The sequence below is a fragment of the Pongo abelii genome, chromosome 21 (genome assembly GCF_028885655.2).
Source record: "Pongo abelii isolate AG06213 chromosome 21, NHGRI_mPonAbe1-v2.0_pri, whole genome shotgun sequence".
Classification (NCBI taxonomy): domain Eukaryota; kingdom Metazoa; phylum Chordata; class Mammalia; order Primates; family Hominidae; genus Pongo; species Pongo abelii.
Genome location: NC_072006.2, coordinates 52,956,985 through 52,978,196, shown reverse-complemented (window position 1 = coordinate 52,978,196; position 21,212 = coordinate 52,956,985). Strand labels below are relative to the sequence as shown.

General features: G+C 52.4%; 1 protein-coding gene across 3 annotated transcripts in view; it reads left to right on the top strand.

Annotated features, from left to right (window-relative positions):
• The window catches only part of PREX1 (phosphatidylinositol-3,4,5-trisphosphate dependent Rac exchange factor 1), a 202,424-nt gene that overhangs the window by 172,533 nt on the left and 8,679 nt on the right, over positions 1-21,212 (top strand). For 2 of the 3 annotated variants that reach the window (XM_024238876.3, XM_054541872.2), the window contains exons 20-33: positions 1,262-1,398; positions 2,053-2,173; positions 3,183-3,370; positions 3,698-3,859; positions 4,543-4,753; positions 5,176-5,452; positions 8,710-8,916; positions 10,282-10,370; positions 12,277-12,359; positions 12,506-12,596; positions 14,865-14,993; positions 16,941-16,982; positions 17,996-18,216; positions 19,918-20,017. In XM_024238876.3, coding sequence (XP_024094644.1) covers positions 1,262-1,398; positions 2,053-2,173; positions 3,183-3,370; positions 3,698-3,859; positions 4,543-4,753; positions 5,176-5,452; positions 8,710-8,916; positions 10,282-10,370; positions 12,277-12,359; positions 12,506-12,596; positions 14,865-14,993; positions 16,941-16,982; positions 17,996-18,216; positions 19,918-20,017 — 2,058 coding nt within the window. The other variant, XM_063720557.1, reaches the window with a different exon arrangement.

Here is a 21,212-nt window from a genome sequence, read left to right as displayed (position 1 = left end):
TAAGTGCCCCCCCTTTTAAAGTTTAAACATAAATTTTTCACTTGTGTGGTCATAGTTGTGCGTTTATTAGGTATTTATTAAGAAAATGCATACCATGACAGAAGGTTACTGAGAATTTGATAATATTTTAAAGTAGGTTTTCATTTTGTCCTTAAAGCAGTGATTCTCACCTTGGGGCAACTTAGCCTCCTCTCCAGAGGACATCAGCCCTGTCCGGAGACATTTTTGTTTGTCCTAACTGGGGAGGGGGTGTTTCTGGCAGTTAGTGGGTAGACCAGGGATCCTGCTAAACATGTCACAGTGCACAGGACAGCCCCAGAGAATCACACAGAATTATCTGGCCCAAAATGTCAGCAGTGCCTTGGTGAGAAATCCTGCCTCAGAACATCTGCAGAGATATTGATAATAGGTAGTAATAGGTGTTCATAGGCGAAGAAGGTAAAAATAAAATAAAACAGCTGCTATTTCTTGAGCACTTACTGAGTGCCAGGCATGATGCTAAATGCTGCACGTGTATTAGCTCATCGGGTCTCCCCGGGACCTTCAGGGTAGGGTTTATAAGCGTTCCCATTTCACAGATGAGGAAGCCAAGCTCCAGAGAGTGAAGGGACTTGCCGAAGGTTCCAGGGTCGGTCTATGGCAGAGCCAGGGTTTGAAGCCATGCAAGTCACCAGGGGCTGTACTTGGCACCACCACACCGTTCAGGCCTGGTATTGCCCCATGTCTGGGCAAAGCTTGGCATTTGTTTGCATTTTCAGACCTTTCACATAAACTACAAAAAAACCCTGGTTCAAGACCTACAGTTTGGGGATTGTGGAATAGCTGAATAACCTTGCCCTTGGAGTCTCATAGGCCTGGTTTGAATCTTGGCTTCTGGCCATTCGACCTAGAGAGCATGGCTTTGCCTCTCTGAGCCCGTCACGCTTTCTGCCAAATGGGGCCGATCGTGGCCCAGTAGCACAAGGCAGCTGCAGGACTTTAAAGGAGACGAGGTTTTAGAGTGAAACGGGCCTGAATCGGATCCCGTTTGCCTTGCTGCGTGACCTTGGGCCAGCTGCTACTACTCTGAACCTCAGTTTCTTCTTCTGCAAAATGGGAACATCAATCCATTCTTTGCACTGGAGTGTCAGAGGGTGGCTCTGGGGTGGGAGGGCTGGAGGTAGAGTCTTTGCGCGTGTCTGGGGTTGCGGTGGTGGGTGGTGGGGACAGTGTTCAGCGGGCTGCTTGTACTTGCAGCCTCATGCGCTCCTGTTCCCCTTAGGCTCTGAGGCCATGGCTGCAGGGCTCTGTGCTGGTCAGTGCATTCTGAAGGTCAATGGCAGCAACGTGATGAACGACGGTGCCCCTGAGGTCCTGGAGCACTTCCAGGCATTCCGGAGTCGGCGCGAAGAGGCCCTGGTAAGTCAACCGGAAACCGGGGCCATCAAAGAAGTCTGCTGAGTGGGAGCGGGTGGCTGAGGGCTGTCCTCTCTTTTGAGAAAAGCGTGCATGTGCCACTGGTTGTGAGTAGGGTGGAGCTGCTGACCCAACAAGAGGGAGCTGGGCCTGAGCTTTGTGCTCCCGCTGCGTCCTTAAACCAAAGGAGCTTAGCCATGATACTCGGGGGTCTTGGTTTTCACAGCTGTGAAATGGGTGTGACCAGACCCTCTCTCCTCACCACATAGGCATATTGGGCAGATAGTCAAGTGGGTTGTGAAAGTGGATACTCCGTTTGGTTGGGGGCCAGGGTTCTGGTGGAGGGTGAGATTCCCTCACTGATTGATTCACTGGTTCACTCAGTGTGTGTGTTGAGCACCTGCTGTGCACCAGGCATGTTTGTAGACCCAGGGGACACAGGAGAGACAACGTGTCTGCACCCATGGCCCTGCCTCACATTTTCGCATCCCCTGGCTTCTGTATGGAGCATAGACTGTGCATGGTGAGGGCTGAGTGTGACTGGTGGTCAGTGAGTTTCCAGAGCTCTGGAACCCAGGGGCAGTTCGCACCTCAGCCCTGTCCCCTCCTCCCTACCTGCCGGCACCATGGCTGTCCCCTTACTCTGGCTTCTGGCAGGGCTTGTACCATTGGATCTACCACACCCATGAGGATGCCCAGGAAGCACGAGCCAGTCAGGAGGCCTCCACTGAGGACCCCAGTGGCGAGCAGGCCCAGGAGGAAGACCAGGCTGATTCAGGTAATAGACGGGGCATGGCATGACAGGAGCTTCCAGAGGGACTGAGACTCCAGAGGGGCTGGGTCCTCTCCTGTGTCCCCTCACCTCCCCTCCTCCCAGCCATTCCATCTCCATGCCAGCAGGTTTGTTTTTTTTCCTTTTTGGAGACAGGGTCTGGCTCTGTCACCCAGGCTGGAGTGTAGTGTTGTGACCACAGCTCACTGCAGCCCTGACCTTCCTGGTTCAAGTGATCCTCCCACCTCAACCTCCAGAGTAGCTAGGATCACAGGCGTGCACCACCACACCTGGCTAATTTTTTAAATTTTAGGGTTTTTTTTAGAGATGAGGTCTCCCTGTATTGCCCAGGCTGGTCTCTTAACTCCTAGGCTGAAGCAATCTTCTTGCCTCGGCCTCACAGTGTGCTGGGATTACAGGTGTGCGCCACTGTGCATGGCCGCGATGCCCGCGATGTTATGTCAGTTTCTGATGGCTGCTATAGCAAAGTGCCCCAAACCCAGCAGCTTAAACAACACACAGTTACTACTTAGTTTTGGAGGTCAGAAGTCCAAGTCCCACTGGGCTGAAATCACAGTGTCCACAGGGCTGTGGTCCTCCTTGGGCTCTCGGGGAGAATCTGTTTCCTTGCCCGTTTCAGCTGCCTGGTTCAAGCCACTGTCATTTCTCACCAGGATGGTGGCAGTAGCCTGCTCATGGCTCTCCCTGTTCTGCCTTCCTCTCCTCCCAGGGGTTATTCCCCCAGATGAGAAGAGAACCTTCCGATGGCTCCCTCTGTCCTCAGGGCCAGGCCTTGGATGGCTTGTGTGATCTTGTCCAGACTGGCTCTCCAACACCTTCCATCACTTCCCCACTCGCCTCTTTGCTCTGGCTACTCTGGCTGAATATACTCCTGCCCTGGGGCCTTTGCACTTGCTGTTCCTACTGCCTAGAAGGCTTCCTCCAGAATCCTCCTCGCCTCGCCTTCCTCCCTCCCTGTGATGTCTGCTCAGATGTCACCTCTTTTGGCTTCCAGCCTTCCCACTGCTGTCCCTGGGTCCCCGGCTGAGCCTGTGTGAGGACAGCCCCATGGTCACCCTGACTGTGGACAACGTGCACCTGGAACACGGCGTGGTGTATGAGTATGTGAGCACGGCAGGCGTCAGGTGCCACGTGCTGGAGAAGATCGTGGAGCCCCGCGGCTGCTTCGGCCTCACCGCCAAGGTCTCCTTGGGCACTGCCTGGCTCTGCCCTACCCTGGGGGATTGAAGCCAGTTTCTCTTATTAGAGGTTGGGAGAAGGAGCTGGGTGGGACACCCGAATCCCATTTCCTCAGGCTTAGCCTGGAGCCCTGAATTCTGGTCCTTGTCCCACCAGGTAGCGTGGGACTGTGGAGAGTGTCTTGTCCCTTTAGCCTCAGTTTACTCCTGTGCAATATGGGCCAGCAACACACCTGACTTCCCGGGGGGGTATAATGAGTCACTGCTGGTGAACCGCTTAAAATCTTCCCGGCACACAGGGAGTGCTCAGTAGCTGTTGACATTTCTGCAGATCCTCGAGGCCTTTGCTGCCGATGACAGCGTCTTCGTGGAGAACTGCGGGCGGCTCATGGCCCTGAGCAGCGCCATCATGACCATGCCCCACTTTGAGTTCCGCAACATCTGCGACACCAAGCTGGAGAGCATCGGCCAGAGGATTGCCTGCTACCAGGAGGTGCCTGCCTGCTCCCTCCGGGGACTCTGCCACGGGTCCCAGACATAGCATCTCAGCCTGGGATATTTGGGTTGTAAATGACAAAGCCCAACCCAACTCAGCTGAAACAAACAGGAGAATGTATGGTGTGTATTACTGAAAAGGACGGAGGTGACCTTATCACATCGTAGCAGTGTGGCCTCCCGCATCTCCTGGCTTCGTTTTCCTTGCATTGGGTTCACTCTCAGGCAGGCCCTTCTCGTGGTGGGGACACGTTGGCCCTTGATAGCTCTAGCCTCAGCAAGCCCAGGGGAAAGTCAACTCCAAGGGAGTTCTTGTTGGCTTGGCTTAGGTCAGTTGCCTCACCTGGTTCCAATCGCCATAGGGATGGAGAGGCACATTGACCCTGAACGTCATGAACTGAGGTTGGGGCAGAGACAATGCCTTAAGGGTGGCTCAGGGGCAGCCAAAATGGAGCCATGCATGGGGTGGGCACCCCGAGGCCTTGGGTTCCTCCAGGCCTTCCCTGCAGTCCTGAGCCGTGAAACACAGTCCAGGGGTTCCCCTTCTCATTTGGAGCTACTGGCATTTTGTCCAACTGTGGGGTGTCTGGCCTAGGCCAGGAATAAGCGGGTACTGGGTATGGGCCATTATTTCCAGAACCTGCCCTGTGACTCACGACTTTATGGCCTCCACTTTCTCAGTTTGCAGCCCAGCTGAAGAGCAGGGTCAGCCCACCCTTCAAACAAGCCCCCCTGGAGCCCCACCCGCTGTGTGGTCTGGACTTCTGCCCCACCAATTGCCACATCAACCTCATGGAAGTGTCCTACCCCAAGACCACCCCCTCAGTGGGCAGGTCCTTCAGCATCCGCTTTGGACGCAAACCCTCCCTCATCGGCCTTGACCCGGAGCAAGGTACCTGTGTGTGTCTATTAGAAACTGTGTTGAGATGTTGCACTCCAGATGCTTAAACTGAAACTTGTCTGAAGGTCAGCCGTCCAGGGCTGGAATGGCAGCTCCATGGTTGTCAGGGATGACCTTCTCTCTTTGTGGGGCAGCATCTCTAGATGTGGCTTTATGCCTCGTGGATGATGATGTCTGCTGAGGTACCAGCCATCATGTCTGCATTGCAGGCAGGAAAAGATCACAATAGTTAAAAGCATGTTAGCACCAGACTGGAACAGTCTTCTTGAAGTAACTGAATGGATTAAGAGTATTTAGAAGGGACATTTTTCTCCTTCATTGGGATCCTTGAAATGGGTTTGTATTGTTCCGCCCAAAGGCCCCGTGGATGCTGGGGGCTGTTTTCCAGTGAGCTCTCCCTTCCTCCAATGCAGGCCACCTGAACCCCATGTCCTACACCCAGCACTGCATCACCACCATGGCTGCTCCCTCCTGGAAGTGCTTGCCTGCTGCAGAGGGTGATCCCCAAGGCCAGGGTCTCCAGGATGGCAGCTTTGGGCTGGCCAGTGGGACCCTTGGTCAGGAAGACCGGGGCCTCAGCTTCCTGCTCAAGCAGGAGGACCGTGAGATCCAGGATGCCTACCTGCAGCTCTTCACCAAGCTGGATGTGGCCCTGAAGGAGATGAAGCAATATGTCACCCAGATCAACAGGTGAGTGCTGGCCAGGGGTGTCTGGAGTGAGCGGGGGCAGGTGTTCTCAATCCTGGCCTTATTGACATCGTGGGTAGCATCATTCTTTGTAGTGGGGGGGCTGTCCTGGATATTATAGGCTATTTAGCAGTATCTTTTTCATCTATCCACTAGCTGCCAGTAGCACCCCCTCACCTGGTTGTGACAACCAAAAATGTCTTCAGACATTGCTAAATATCCCCTGCAGGGAAAATCATCCCTGACTGAGAACCACTGGTGTAATGAAATATTATGGATATAGCAGCGCTCATCAGTGAGGCTAAAACTATCTGCTGAAAGATTCTGGAGAGAACTTTATAATTTTAACATCACAGAAAGTGAGGCAGCTGGACAAGCTGTCCTTTTGCTGTAATACAACAGGACACACGTGCAGCCCCCGCCCACAAGGCTCTTGCTAGCAGTTATGGAGCTGTCATCTCACAAAGGCACGAGGTCTCCCTACTCAGCTCTAGGATGTGGGGCAGAGGGTGGTTCAGTGGCACCTTGGGGAGGCATCCGGCCAAATCCGGAGGGTGGGTGATTCTATGGCAAATGACCTGGTTTCTTCAACGAATGATGGGGAAGCAGTTGTGGGGAAGAGGAACTGTTGGAGATTTTAAAGAGACTTGTGACAGACCTGCCAGATTCAGCCTCTGAACCTGCTTAGCAGGTTTCTAGCACGTCCATGTCGGGAGGCATTTTGAGACAATCAGGGATGTTTGTCCACAGACTGGGTGCTCGATGGTATTGAGGATTCCTTCATTCTGTTGGGCACAGTCGAGCAGTGTGGTCCTGTGTAAAGCAGTGTCTCTCACCCTTGACACTGGTGACATTTGGGGCTGGATTATTCCTTGTTGGGGAGCTGTCCTGGGCATCGGAGGATGTTCAGCGGCATCTGGGGTCTCTACCTACGAGATGCTGGTAGCAAAATTCCTCTTCAGTTGAGACAAGTAGCAGTGTCTTTGGACATAGCTAAAGGTTTCCTAGGGGGCAAAATTGCCCCCAGTTGAGAACCACATTTTTAAAAGAAAGTCTGTATGTATTAGAGACACCTGTGGAAGTAGGTATGGTGGAATTATGTGCTATCTTGGACTTGTTTTAAATACTCCAGTGGGCTGGGTACGGTGGCTCATGCCTGTAATTTCAGCACTTTGGGAGGCTGAGTTGGAAGGATTCCTTGAGCCCAGGACTTTGAGACCAGCCTGGGCAATGTAGTAAAACCCTATCTCTATTAAAAAAAAATCCTAAAATTAGCCAGGCGTGATGGCATACACCTGTTGTCCCAGCTCCTCAGGGTGCTGAGGCAGGATGACTTGAGCCCAGGAGATCAAGGCCACAGTGAGCCATGATTGCACCACTGCACTCCAGCCTGGGTGAAAGAGCGAGACCCTGTCTCAAAACGAAACAAAACAAAATGCTCCAGGGAAATAAAAAGCGATGGGGATAATGGAGGAAACAAGGTGGACCCTGAGTGGCTGTTGTTGAAGCTGCCTTTTGGATACCTGGGTTCATCATATTCTCTCTACTTTTGTGTATGATGAAAATATTCCATGATAAGGGAAAAAAAGAATGTAGACTCTAGAGCCAGGAGGCCTGGATTCAAATCCTGGCCCTGCTACTTATCCTCTGTGCAAACTTAGGCAAGTCACTTAACCTCTCTGAGCCTTGGTTTCCTCGTTTGTCAAGTGGGGCTAATCATGCTACTGACTGTGGAGATGTGGTGGGATTGCATCTAGCCAGGGCTTATTCATCACTGCTCACTTAGAAGGCAAGAGACACTGTTCTTTTTTTTTTTTTTTTTGAGTTGTTGTCTTGCTGTGTCACCAGGCTGCAGTGCAGTGGTGTGATCTCTGCTCACTGCAACCTCCGCCTCCCGGGTTCAAGCAATTCTCCTGCCTCAGCCTCCCAAGTAGCTGGGACTATAGGCACACGCCACCACCCCCAGCTAATTTTTGTATTTTTAGTAGAGATGGGGTTTCACCATGTTGGCCAGGATGGTCTCGATCTCTTGATCTCGTGATCCGCCCACCTCGGCCTCCCAAAGTGCTGGGATTACAGATATGAGCCACCACGTCCAGCAGAGACACTGTTCTGAGCACTTTATCCAACTGTCACCAGGCTAGAGTGTGATGGTGTGATTATAGCTTGCCACAGACTCGAACTCCTGGGCTCAAGTGATCCTCCTGCCTCAGCCTCCCAAGTGACTAGGACTACAGGCACATGCCACCATGCCTGGCTAATTTTTGTATTTATTACAGAGATGCGGTCTCATGGCTGGTCTTGAAGTCTTGAGCTAAAGAGATCCTCCTGCCTCAGCCTCCCAAAGTGTTGGGATTACAGGCGAGAGCCACTGGGCCTAGCCTGTTTACACATTTTAACTCCCTTAATTGTCACAGAAGCCTAAGATATAGATACTGATATGATCTCATTTTACAAATGAGGAAACTGAGTCTCCAAGAGTTTAAATAATTAGCTTGAGGAATGGCAATACTGGGATTTGAATCTGGGGTTTAGCTAGCTTCAAAACCTGTTCTCTTAACCATCAAACCCTACAGTGGGGATTGATGAACCTAGGGGCCCAGTCTATCTAGACTTCAGCCTGTTGTTTTCTTTTTCTTTTCTTTTCTTTTCTTTTTTTTTTTTTTTTTGAGATGGGTTCTCGCTCTGTGCAGTGGTGTGATCTTGGCTCACTGCAACCTCCGCCTCCCAGGTTCAAGTGATTCTCATGCCTCAGCCTCCCGAGTAGCTGGGATTACAGGCGCCTGCCACCACACCCAGCTAATTTTTGTTTGTTAGTAGAGGCAGGGTTTCGCCATGTTGGCCAGGCTGGTCTCAAACTCCTGACCTCAGGTGATCAGCCCACCTTGGCCTCCCAAAGTGCCGGGATTATAGGTGTGAGCCACTGCGCCCAGCTGGTTGTTTTCATTTTTAGACAAGGTGTCATTGGAACACAGCCACGCCCATTTGCTTCCACACTGTCCAGGTCTTTCCCACTGCAACAGCAGGTTGAGTGGTTGTCACTGAGACCCTACAGCCTATCGAGGTGGAAGGATTTGCTCTCAGGGTCTTTATCACCTTCTGGTAGAGCCTTGTGTAGCTTGGCCATGAAAGAACTTGCGAGTCTCCCACCCCCAACAGGAGAGCCAGTGCTCACACCTGCAGCTGCTGGTGGGATTTTCAGGGAAGGGACACAAAGGGCCAGGCCTGTATCTTTGACTTCAAGGTCTTTGCTTCCGTAGGCTGCTGTCCACCATCACAGAGCCCACCTCGGGTGGGTCCTGCGATGCATCCTTGGCTGAGGAGGCCTCCTCCCTGCCCCTGGTCAGTGAAGAGAGCGAGATGGACAGGAGTGACCATGGGGGCATCAAGAAGGTGTGCTTCAAGGTGGCCGAGGAGGACCAGGAGGACTCAGGCCACGACACCATGAGTTACCGCGACTCCTACAGGTGGGTGTCGCCATCAGGGGGCTGAGGTTAGATGAGGATGGCCCTGGACAGGTGAGGCCACGGACCTGTGACAACGTCAGAATCAGTGGACGCTTCTCAGGGTGCAGTGGGCTCAGGGTGCTGTTGCTGATAGCGTGGTTCTGAGGCATTATCTGAGCCCCCCAAGCCCGGAGAACCCACTTAGGCTCCCCAGTCGCAAAGCTGACATTTTAGGGTCATCCCCACGTGGACCCATCTGTTCTGCCTTGGTGTCACCCCACACATGCTGACACGATGTTGTCAGGCACAAGGGCAAGATTCTGTGGTGTGTTTGAAAACTCAGTGTAAGACATATGGTTTCTGAAACAAGCACTGTTTATGTTTATTTGGTCCAAGGTGGAAGAGCGCAGTTTTTTCCCCTCCTAACCTGAGAAGATCTAAATTTTCTACTGGTTAATTATAACGAGATCAGTGAGGTCCTAACTAGTGGGTTAAATAGACTAAAACTCAGTTTCCTGTAATAAGCCATATAATGGGTAAGTTTAATTCCTTACTACAGATAAACCAGCACTGTGGTCCCAGTGAAAGGTGACGTTACATTTGCCCACGGTGGTTACAGTGGAATCTTAGAAGGGTGCTTCAGCTATTTGTGGGCAAAAATCAGAACTGATACAGTTTGAGAAGACAGACCTTCCCCCCAGTCCTCCCAGCGTGAATCCTCTTCCAGTCGTCGAGGGATCTGCCTGATCCCCCGTTTCCTGCTCGCCTGGCGTCTGTAGAACGAGACGCTCTGGCTGCTGCGGCACTTTGTGCCCTCAGAGCCTCATGTCCATACTCTCAGATCTTGCCCTCTCTCTGGGATTTCATTCTTACATTTTTGGGTTCTCCAGTTTTTCCTTTAATTTTCAAAAAGGTGAAGGAAAAAATGTCAGGATCGTGAGTTTTGATCTCCCACACCTTCCAAGTTCCTGGGCCATAGGGAATCCGATCCAGTCTCTGTCCTCATGAGGTTTCCAGCCAGGCTGGGGGCTGGGGAGACGGAAGTCAGAGCCATGTGGAATGGGCAGGTGTCTCAGGGCAAGGCTGTCCCCAGGGGACACTGGGCAGAGTGACATCTGCGTGAAAATGATTCACCGTCTTCCTCCTATTTCTGTGTTTCTGTGCTAGAGCCTGGAAACGTTTCCCAGCCCTCAGGCATGGAAAACCCACCAGGCCGGCCTTCCCTGCCTTTGGGACCCGGGACCGGTGTTCGGTGCCCTCTCTGGGCTGCACGCCTACCCGAGGGCCCAGGGGTTTTGTCTACACTGTAGAAAGTGGGTTTCGGGTGCCAGGACCAGATGGCCTGAGCTCAGGGTGACTCAGCCCCTTCTTTGGGCCCCTTTGCAGTGAGTGTAACAGCAATCGGGACTCGGTCCTGTCTTACACCAGCGTGAGAAGTAACAGCTCCTACCTGGGCAGCGACGAGATGGGGTCTGGTGAGTGGAGCGGCAGCGGCCTGTGCTCAGGGAGAGAGGCTCCTCCCCATGAGATTTAGTTTTAGTTTATTTTATTATACTTTTCTCTGCGTTATATTGTTTTGTATTTTATTGCATGGTCCTGTACTTGATTTCCTTCCATTCATTCATTCAGCAAGTATTTCTTGAGCCCATATTATGTGCTGGGCACTGGGAATGCGGCAGTGAATGAAACAAACATCTCAGCCCTCTTGGAGCTGGTGCTCTCCGTGAATGTCATGGAGATGGAGCAAATAGAAGCATGCACAGTGCAGTTCTGTGTGCTTCATGTATGATGAGTGTTGTGATGAGTGTGCTGACAGCTAAACAGGGTGACCTCATGGTTTATGTAAAAACGATACGTGTGCAAACCAAAAATCCAAACGACACAGAGCAGTTCAAAGAAGTACCCATGGCTGGGTGTGGTGGCTCATGCCTGTAATCCCAGCACTTTGGGAGGCCAAGGCAGGTGGATCACTTGAGGTCTCAGGAGTTCGAGACCAGCCTGGCCAACATGGTGAAACCCTGTCTCTACTAAAAATACAAAAATTAGCTGGGTGTGGTGGTGCACGCCTGTAATCCCAGCTACTCGGGAGGCTGAGGCAGGAGAATCACTTGAACTTGGGAGAGGGAGGTTGCAGTGGGCTGAGATCGTGCCACTGCACTCGAGCCTGGGTGACAGAGTGAGACTCCATCTCAAGAAACAAGCAAACAAACAAAAAGAAGTCCGTAAAAATAAATGAGAGTCTCATCATCTCCCCCAGAAATGACCCTCGCCAGCATTTGGAGCTCATTGGTGGGGCCTGTGAATGCACGCATGGACAGGTGGGTGGATGGATGGACAGACAGACATAGACAATATTTTATAAATTAGATCATACTCTACTTACAACTTAAAAAAATTTTTTTTTTTGAGGTGGTCTCTCTCTCTTTTGCCAGGCTGGAGTGCAGTGGCATGATCTCAGCTCACTGCAACCTCCACCTCCCGGATTCAAGCAATTCTCCTGCCTCAGCCGTCTGAGTAGCTGGGATTACAGGCGCCCACCACCACATTCATATAATTTTTGTATTTTTAGTAGAGATGGGGTTTCACCATGTTGGCTAGGATGGTCTCGATCTCTTGACCTCGTGATCCGCCTGTCCCGGCCTCCCAAATTACTGGGATTAAAGGCGTTACTGAAAGCTCGAAATTGTTTTTTATTTTAGTCTTGTTTACTTCAGACTTTAAAGCAGTTCATTTTGCAAGTGGGTTGTGTATCCACAGGGTGCATAATTCAGAAGGCCCCAGAGGGTGCATGGTGACAAGTCTCCCCCCCACCCTTGGTTCTCAGGCTGTCACTGCTGTTCCCACTGTCACTACAGTCTTGTGTGTCTTTTCAGAGATAGTCTGTGCATAACAATTTAATTTTAATTATACTTCAATTAACAGAAGAAAAAGAAGCTCAAGTAAAATGGAAGAAATTGCTGAACTTTAGATACATATTTCATCACATAAGATAGTCAACTGCACAAACTATCCTCAGGTGGCTCTAGGAAGGAGCTGGGTGTGACAGCTGATGTAACTGAACCAACTGGGTGAGGAATCAGGAGACGTGGCCTCCAGGTCCTTTCTGTTCCTCAGTCCCTCATTTGCAGAATGGAAACAGTAGCAGTGCTTTACAATCTTGCCGTACGTTAGTGCCTGTTCTCCATTTTGCAGATGAAGAAACTGAGGCTCAGAGAGGTCAGGTGATTTGCCCTGTGGCTCACAGCCAGGACCTGGTCTTCAGACTCCACATCCCCTGTGGGTTTGGAGTTCTGTAGCTGTATCCCCCTCTTAGGAAAGTGCTGGGGATGGTGTGAGTTGGGGCAGGAATGACTGATGGCTCCTGCTTCTACCTCCCGCCAGGAGATGAGCTGCCCTGTGACATGCGGATCCCATCTGACAAGCAGGACAAGCTTCATGGCTGCCTGGAGCACCTCTTTAACCAGGTAGGACCTTTGCCCCACTCCTGGCGCAACTTTGGGTTCCTCCTGTCACACCTGGGGAGGCCCATGACCCGGGGGCTGTGGGTCCCAGATGTCTGCGGTGTGTAGGGCCACGGGGCCCAAACCAACCCCGGGCTTCTTGCACCCAGGTGGACTCCATCAGTGCCCTCCTCAAGGGGCCAGTCATGAGCCGGGCCTTCGAAGAGACCAGGCATTTCCCCATGAACCACAGCCTACAAGGTGAGGGGACAGCCAGCGTCCAGGGTGACAGCCTGCGATGGGGAAGGGTGTTAGACAGGGCGGCATACCCGGGCTGATGCTCAGCTCTGCCCCTCTCCTGCTGAACGACTGTGGGATCATCAGGACAGCGATTTTAGCCCATGGGCCACATCCAGCCCATGGCCTGTTTTTGTAGGCTCTGAGCCAAGAATGGTTCTTTTTCTTTTTCTTTTGACCTTCCTCCTTCCCCTCCCCTCCCCTCCCTTCCCCTCCCCTCCCCTCCCCTCCTGTTTCTTTTCCTTCCTTCCTTCCTCTCTCTCTCTCTTTCTTTCTTTCTTGTTTTTTGGAGAAAGGGTCTCACTCTGTCACTCAGGCTGGAGTACAGTGATGTGATCACAGCTCACTGCAGCCTTGACCTCCCAGGCTCAAGTTATCCTCACAACTCAGCCTCCTAAGTAAGTAGCTGGGACTACAGGTGCACGCCACTTCTCCTGGCTAATTTTTGATTTTTTTTTTTTTTTTTTGTAGAGACGTGGTTTGCCTTGTAGCCAAGGCTGGTTTTGAACTCCTGGGCTCAAGTGATCCTCCTGCCTTGGCCTCCCGAAGTGCTGGGATTCCAGGTGTGAGCCACTGTGCCCAGCCTTCCTTCATGTCTTTTAAACCATACTCATTTTTTTCTTATTATTGACATCACTTTTTAAAAAGTATCACTCTTAAAAAATTTAATTTTGAAAGGACCTTATTGAACTCCCTGTATATGAAAAGCCAGCATAATATGCCAAAAATTTATGATAAACCATAGTGATAATGATAAATTAAATGCAAACAACAGCAACAAAATATCATTATACTGCAGTGAGGCACTGTTGCCTGCCAAGGGCTCTTTGTTCTTCATTTAAGAGAGGGATTTGTGAATTAAAGAAGTGTTAAGGGCTTACCAACACCAAATTGAGGCTTTCTTCTTGAAATGATTGAGAGAAAAGGAATTGAAATTTCTTATGTTCTCCCACTTACCTTTCCTCCCATTTACCCACCCACCCGCCCTACTCATTCACCCAACCTACTATCCATCCATCCACCCATCTACCCATCTACCCTCCCACCATCTATCCATCTATCCACCCATCCATCCATCCACTCATCCATTTATCATCTAGCTATCCATCCATTCACCCACTCATCCACCCATCCACCCATCGATCCATCCATCCATCCACACATCAACCCAACTACCCACTTACCATCTATCCATCCACCCACCCACCCACCCATCCATCCATCCACCCACCCACCCATCCATCCATCCACCCACCTACCCGTCCGTCCATCCATCCATCTGCTTGTCTGTCCATCCATCCATCCTTCCCTCCTTCCATCTATGTGCCCACTCTTTCACCCTTCTACCCATCCATTCATCCATCCACCTGTCCATTCATGCTTCTGTACATTCAGTAAATAATTTCCCAGAACCAGCTTGTGCCGGGCCTTGTACTGGGCACTGGAGACCCTGAGATGAATTTGATACTGCCCTGACCTCAAGGAGCTCATTGTAGATTGTAGGAGATAGAAATGCAGATGGGCAGTTGCCACCAAGACAGGGTGGGAAGTGGTGAGGACTTGGGGCTCCCCAGCTCAGCTGCACATCCTACTGTCTCAGGATCAGCTTTCAGGGATGGACCTCAGAAAGCAGAAACAGCAAACCCACAAATATCTCAGAAACTGGGACCTTGCAGGAGGAAAGAGGGCTTTGTCTTTTGCAGGGGCCTTTCTCTTCCTGGCCTCTGAATGGTGGGGCCAGAGGTAAGTCCCAGCGCTATCACTGCCCAGTTGTGTGACTTAAGGCATGTCACTTTCCCACTCTGTGTGTGGGCTTCCTCCTCTGTGTAGGGAAAGGGATAGAACTCACGTGCCATCTCAATTGGTTGTGGCTATGAGGAGGTAGTTCCTGAGAATCCTTCTGTGGCTACAACATCCAGGCTTAGACGAAAGGAAAGCCGTGATTGATTTGTGAGGTCTGCAGTGGATTGGCTGTAGCTGTGGGGAGTCTTGGTCTCAGAGCAGCAGGAAGCAGTGCTGAGATTGATGAATAATGCCTGCCATGGGTGTGGTACTTTGAAATAGTAGCACACTTACCCTTTGTGGACCAGATAATGCCCAGGAGTCCTGCCAGCTCCCTTGATTTAGGATTATGAGCTCTGGGATCTGTGAGGGGACATAGGCCTTTGTGCCACCGTTCTCCAACGCTACCTCCGTCCCTTCCCTGGCCCTCATGCCACTTTCCTGCCCCAGAGTTTAAACAGAAAGAAGAGTGTACAATCCGTGGCCGGAGCCTGATCCAGATCAGCATCCAGGAGGACCCCTGGAACCTCCCGAACTCCATCAAGACCCTGGTGGACAACATTCAGAGATACGTGGAAGGTTGGTGGGCAGGGAGGGTGCATCATGGTGGGGAGGGGGCCGTGGCCTTTGGTGTGGAACATGAGAGAATCAGGAATGGATCCAGTTCTGTGACCCGTGTTTCTCCATGCCCAGGGAGAGGACAAGAGAAGTGATGCCCTCTCTCAGCTGAGTGTCCTGCCCTGGGCAGGACGTGACTTGAGCCCAGGAGTTTGAGACCTGGGCAACATAGTGAGACCCTGTCTCTATCAAAACAAAAATCAGAAACAAAACAAAACAATACAAAGCCCTGACTTTGGAGGTTGAAAAGGCTGAACCTGTTCTTTCTCAGCTTCCAAAACACTGGATGTGTGAGTTCCTGTTATTATCAGGGTATGAGGGACACAGGCTGGCAGCCCACTGACCAGATTCAGGCCCACAGATAGGTTTCGATGCTGCAGCAGCAAAAACTATGACTCTGCTGCCAGCTTGACAGAGGTTCTCACATAAAAACTTGGACTTCTGGCTGCTCTTGAACAACAAGATCTGGTGACTCTAGGTCCAGTCTCCCATCCTCCCTTGGTGGAGAGGAGTGGCGGCCGCTCTGCATACGTGGGGCCGAGGTGATTTCCAGTTCACCCCAGTCTCCACCACTCCCTGTGGCTTGGCGTCTGCTCCACGCATCTTACATCACCTGCCTGGCCCTTGCCGGCATTTGCGTCTGAGACTCCTGGGTTCGAAGGATCCGGACGAGGGAGATGTTTGACCAGGACAGTGGGAGATTAGAGGACTCTGGGCTGTTCCCTCGGGGAACGGCAGCCTCTGAGTCGGAGTCTCTGCTGCTTCTGACCTGTCCTTTTCTCCAAAAGTGTAACCGGTGAAGAGCATCGACTCTGGGTCCAGACCACCAGGGCTTGAATCCCAGCTCACCCACTTACTGACTGTGTGATCATGGCGAGTTCCTTGACGCCTCTGGCCTTAGCTTCTTCCTGTGTCAAATGGGCCCACAGTGCTGCCTCCTTCCCGTGTGGTCGGGAGGATTAAATGAGTCAGCATAGGTCATGCGCTCAGTGCCCTGGCTCCCTGGCGTGGTGAGTCCTGGCCTGGCTGCCTGGCGTGGTGAGTCCTGCCCTGGTGCCTGGCGTGGTGAGTCCTGACAAGCGTGCACCACTGCAGCTGTTCTCATTCTTACCCTGCCCAGCCCTGAGTCCTGCAGTCCTCCCTGGGGAAGAAGGCACCTAATTAATCAAATCCAAAGCCCTTCCACATCTTTTTAAGCCCTTTCTGGGCCAAGGAGTATCTTTCTGAAGGAAAGAGTACACGATGTTGGGCCTGGAGGAATTGAGCTTTTTTTGCAGGACAGGACGTGTGAAGGGCCGTGCCCATGTAGGATGAGAATATATATGTGAGGCTGTTAGGAGTGTGTGTCTGTGTCTTATGTGTGCACTCGTGTGTCTGTTGTGTGTCTGTGTGGATGCATGTGTCCCTGTGTGGGCACATATGTATGTGAGTCTGCATATGAGTGCACATGTGTGGTGTGCACTTGTGTGTCTGCTGTGTGCTTGTGTGGGCGCACGTGTACCTGCGTGTGTACATATGTGAGTCTACGTATGAGTATATATGTGTGTCTGTGTGGCATGCATTTGGGTGTCTGTTGATGTGTGTGTGTGTGTGTGGATACGTGTGTACTTAGGTTGTACATGTGAGTGTGTGACCATACTTCTGTCAACAAGGTGTGGGGCAGGGGCTGTGGCCCAGGGATTAAAGGAGCTGGTTCCGTCTGTGTCCCAGGCTTGCATGGACAGATGGGGCTCATGGTTGGGGTTCTACCTCCTGAGGTCGGGGGTTCCTGGAGTTCCCCTGACAATCAATAAAACCTCCTTGAGCACAACCTTGGGTGCTAGGGCTTCTGCCCTCACCTCTTGCTGCCCTCACCTCTTGCTGCCCCCTCCCAGCCCATCCCCCTTTCTCTCTCCCTTCTCCTTCCAGATGGGAAGAACCAGCTGCTCCTGGCCTTGCTGAAGTGCACAGGTGAGGGCTTTAAAGGTGTGTGGGGGGCACATACCTGGCCTCTTCCGCCACCCAAGGCCGGCTATCCATGCCCTCAGGGCCTGGACGTGGGGAGGCAACTCTTTGGCCTGGAGCCCCTCCAAGAGCTACTTGAAACTTGCTTCTTCCTCGTGTGTCCAAGGGACAAGTCTCAGGGCACTGGAGCCAGGAGCCCTGTCCTGTGCCACTGCCCAGGCCTGGGTGGATGTTGACGGGGCCCCGGGATAGAGGACAATGTTAGGGGGCCCTGTGCCGGTAGAGCCTTCAGCCCCAGCCTGGAGGCTTCCACCCAGCAGAGAGTGGGGAAGAGGAAGTGGGGGGAGGTAGCGGGAGAATCTTGGAGACCTTCTCTATCCCTCCCTTCTTTCCAGAAATTAGCCAAGGGTGTGCTACTGCAGCATCTGGGTCAGATTTGGTCACTAAAAACTCATTGGCCAGAAGCCGGCCATTGGAAATAATTCCTTCCAGAGGACAGGGACCCTGAGAGATCAATTGCTTGAAATTGGCCAGTTCTTCAGACCATGCCAAGGTCAAGGACAGGGGCAAGGGCAGAGGTGGGAGAAGGAAGAAAGCATAGATAGTTCTCCAAAGCAGAGACAATGCTAAACTGCATTTCTGAACATGTGCAGCTTGGCACCATTGGCATTCTACTGGCCAAGGCCAAGGAATCCCGTAACGAGAGGAGAAATGGCTGAGGGTGAGGGTCTTGGGAAACCCTTAGGAAAATCACAAGGTGTTTGTTTGTTTGGTTTTCAAAGCAGGCAGATGAGTTACTGAGAGAACAGTTTTGGCAAATGGGCTTGCTTTTTGTAGAACTGATTTTTGTGGAATTGGCTTTTGGTGGCTGGGATGTCCACCAAAAAGTAATTTCTGGCCTAATGTTAGCCCTTTGCTGGGGGTTCCGTGAGGGGTCCTGGATCCAGGGCTTTGGGGTGTGGGCCTCCTGGTGGTGTGGGAGCACCCCTCCAGCAAGGCCCCCTGCCCTCTGCCCCCAGACACCGAGCTGCAGCTGCGCAGAGACGCGATCTTCTGCCAGGCCCTGGTGGCCGCCGTGTGCACCTTCTCCGAGCAGCTGCTGGCGGCCCTGGGCTACCGCTACAACAACAATGGCGAGTACGAGGAGAGCAGCCGCGACGCCAGCCGCAAGTGGCTGGAGCAGGTGGCGGCCACGGGCGTCTTGCTGCACTGCCAGTCCCTGCTCTCGCCAGCCGCAGTGGTGAGTGAGTGGGGCAGGAGGACGGCCCCGCTGGCCCACCTACTGGTGCCCGCCCAGGCCGGGTCGAGGGAGCCCTTGCCCACTCACTCAGGCTCCCCCGGTCCTCGTCATTCCCGCAGCAGCGATTTGTTGAGCACCTGTGTGCTGTTTTCTAGGCACTGAAGGTGCAGCAGTGAACAAAACAGAGTCCCCGTACCCAGGGATCTTCTGTCCCAGTGGGAGGGAGGCGCTCAGAGATAATAGAATCCATGCTACAGACCAGTGGCTCTCAGCCCAGGGCAGTTTCCCCACTAGGGGGCGCTTGGCAACGTCTGGAGACGTTTTTGATTGTGGCAACTGAGGGTCTGAGGTGGGAGTGGGGTGGTGGAGGCCAGGGATGCTACTGGATATCCGGCCAGGGCCCTAGAGTCACCAGTGCCTCTGAGGTTGGCTCCTGGAGCCTCTGCTGCTGGCTGGTGGGGAGGCCTGGCCTTGGAGCGCCCTCTGCTGGCTGCTGCTGCAAAAGGCGCCTGCCTGGCACAAGATTGGCCATCACTTGATTCTCAGAATGCACAACCTGGGGCCCAGGGAGGAAGCAAGGAACACTCGAACACTCAGCCCTCCCCTTCCTCTTCTCACATGGGGACGCTGGGCCCAGTTCCTTCATTCTCCAAACACCACGATGTGCCAGGCCCTGAGCTGGGAGCTGGGAGCTGGGGGCCTGAAGCTGTCTTCCTAGTTGGGGGAAGCAGCTTGAGAAGAAGAAAGGACAGAGGAGGGAAGGAGGGTGGGGAGAAGGGAATCTCTACAGGAACCTTGGCGGGCGCTGCAGCTTCTCTGTCAGAGACAGGCTGTGTGAGGCGGTGACGCTTGAGCTGAGACCTCAGCCAGCCAGGCAGACAGTGTGAGGAAGAGCGTGCGGGGTAGAGGGACCAGCATGTACAAAGGCCCCAAAGAGCAGCTGGTGTGGCCAGAGGGGAGCGGCAGGGGCTGGGGAGATGTGGGGACCTGATCTATAGGGCCTGAGACTTTAATCTGGAAGCAGCAGAGGGTTCAGAGGCTTCGAGCTGGGTGAGTGATATAATTTGGGTTAAGTTTTCAAAACGTGACTTGTAGGATGTATTGTTTGGGGGCAGAGAGTGGCAGAAGGGAAACCTGGTGTCATCTTGGTGAGAGACGGTGGACCCTTGAACCTGGGTGGTGACCGGGAAGCTGGAGGGAGGTGGGTGGGTCTGGTCTGGAGGACGTTTTTAGTGTCACCCCATCAGACTTGGTGATGGACCAGGCCCAGGGTGAGCGGGAGAGAAACTGAGAAGTCAGAGGTTTGGATCTTGGATGACCGAAAGAATGCTGGTGCTATTTGCTGACATGGGACCGACTGGGGGAGGTTAAGGAAGGAATTGGGGACTTTTATTTGAGTGTGTTAGGTTTGAAAAGGTTAAGTTAGAAGCCTGGTTGGTGGTCCAGGCAAGAGAGGCAGTGACTTTACTAGGATCACTCAGCGAATTAAGGCAGAGATGGGTTCTATGACCCTTGAAAGTGCAGGACAAGTCACAGAGCACACCATGATTTCACATCCACTCTGGAGAGCCACGCTCAGGACCTGGCACCCAGGGGGCCCACAGTCTGGAGTGCCGACTAGAGTTAAATTCAGCATCTTGATAGGAAACCCTGGGGCAGGGTTGGCATCTGAGACTTCTCCGCGCTGTATTCTTCCTGCAGAAGGAGGAACGGACCATGCTGGAGGACATCTGGGTGACGCTGTCAGAGCTGGACAATGTCACCTTCTCCTTTAAGCAGCTGGACGAGAACTATGTGGCCAGTGAGTGATTTCTCCCATCCCCCACTGTGAGAGGTGGGGTCCTGGGGTGGAAGGGACAGCTCTCTGGGGGTCACCCTGTTCTTCCCCTGCCTCTGGGCCAGCTGCCCAAGGTGGGCTCAGTACTCAGTGCTGTCAAACCTCATGCCTCCAACATGAGTGTGAGAGCCCAACTTTGGGGCACACATGGAAAAAGAGGGGTTTCTTTTTGTATGAACCCGGTTATTTCCAACAGCTCTTAAAAGAGAATGACACTAGTACCCAATTCTTAATAAAATTCTTCCCTAGAGATGTGAAAACTTGTTAAGATTTTTAAAGGGCTTAAATAAGTACCGTAATTAAGTTCCATCCTCCCTTCCTCCCTTGCTCTTGTCCTCTCCTCTCCTTCCTCCACACGTTCTCCCCTTTCTCCCTTTTTCTTTCTCTCTTTCTCTCTCTTTCTGTTTTCCACCCATCCTTCCACCTGCCCACCCATTTATCCATCCATCTATCCATGCATCCATCCATCCATCCATGCATCCATCCATCCATCCATGCATCCATGCATCCATCCATCCATCCATCCATCCATCCATCCATGCATCCATCCATCCATCCATCCATCCATGCATCCATCCATCCATCCATGCATCCACGCATCCAGTCATCCATGTATCCATCCATGCATCCATGCATGCATCCATCCATCCATCCATTCATCCATCCATGCATCCATGCATCCATGCATCCATCCATTCATCCATCCATCTATGCATCCATCCATCCATCCCATCCATGCATCCATCCATGCATCCATTCATCCATTGATCCATCCAAACATCTATCCATCCATCCATCCATCCATCCATCCATCCATCCAACCAGCCATCATCCATCCGTCCATCCATCCGTCCATCCATCCATCTATTTACATGTCCTTAATTTTGAGCACATAGTATGTGTCAGGCTGTGTTTTGGGCCATGTAACATGGTCCTCATTCCTACCCTCCTGGAGCTCATAGTCTAGCCCAGTGCATCTCAGCCCTGCTTGCACTCTGGAATCATCGAGGGAACTTTGCAACGATCCCGGTGCCGTGGGCCCTAGCGATTCTGATCGGTTTGTGGGGCGGGGTCTGGGTGCTGGGTAGTCTGGATGTGCAGCCAGGGCTGGGAACTTCTGGGCTTGCTTCTGAGAGCAGGGGTTCTCAGAGCGTGGCCC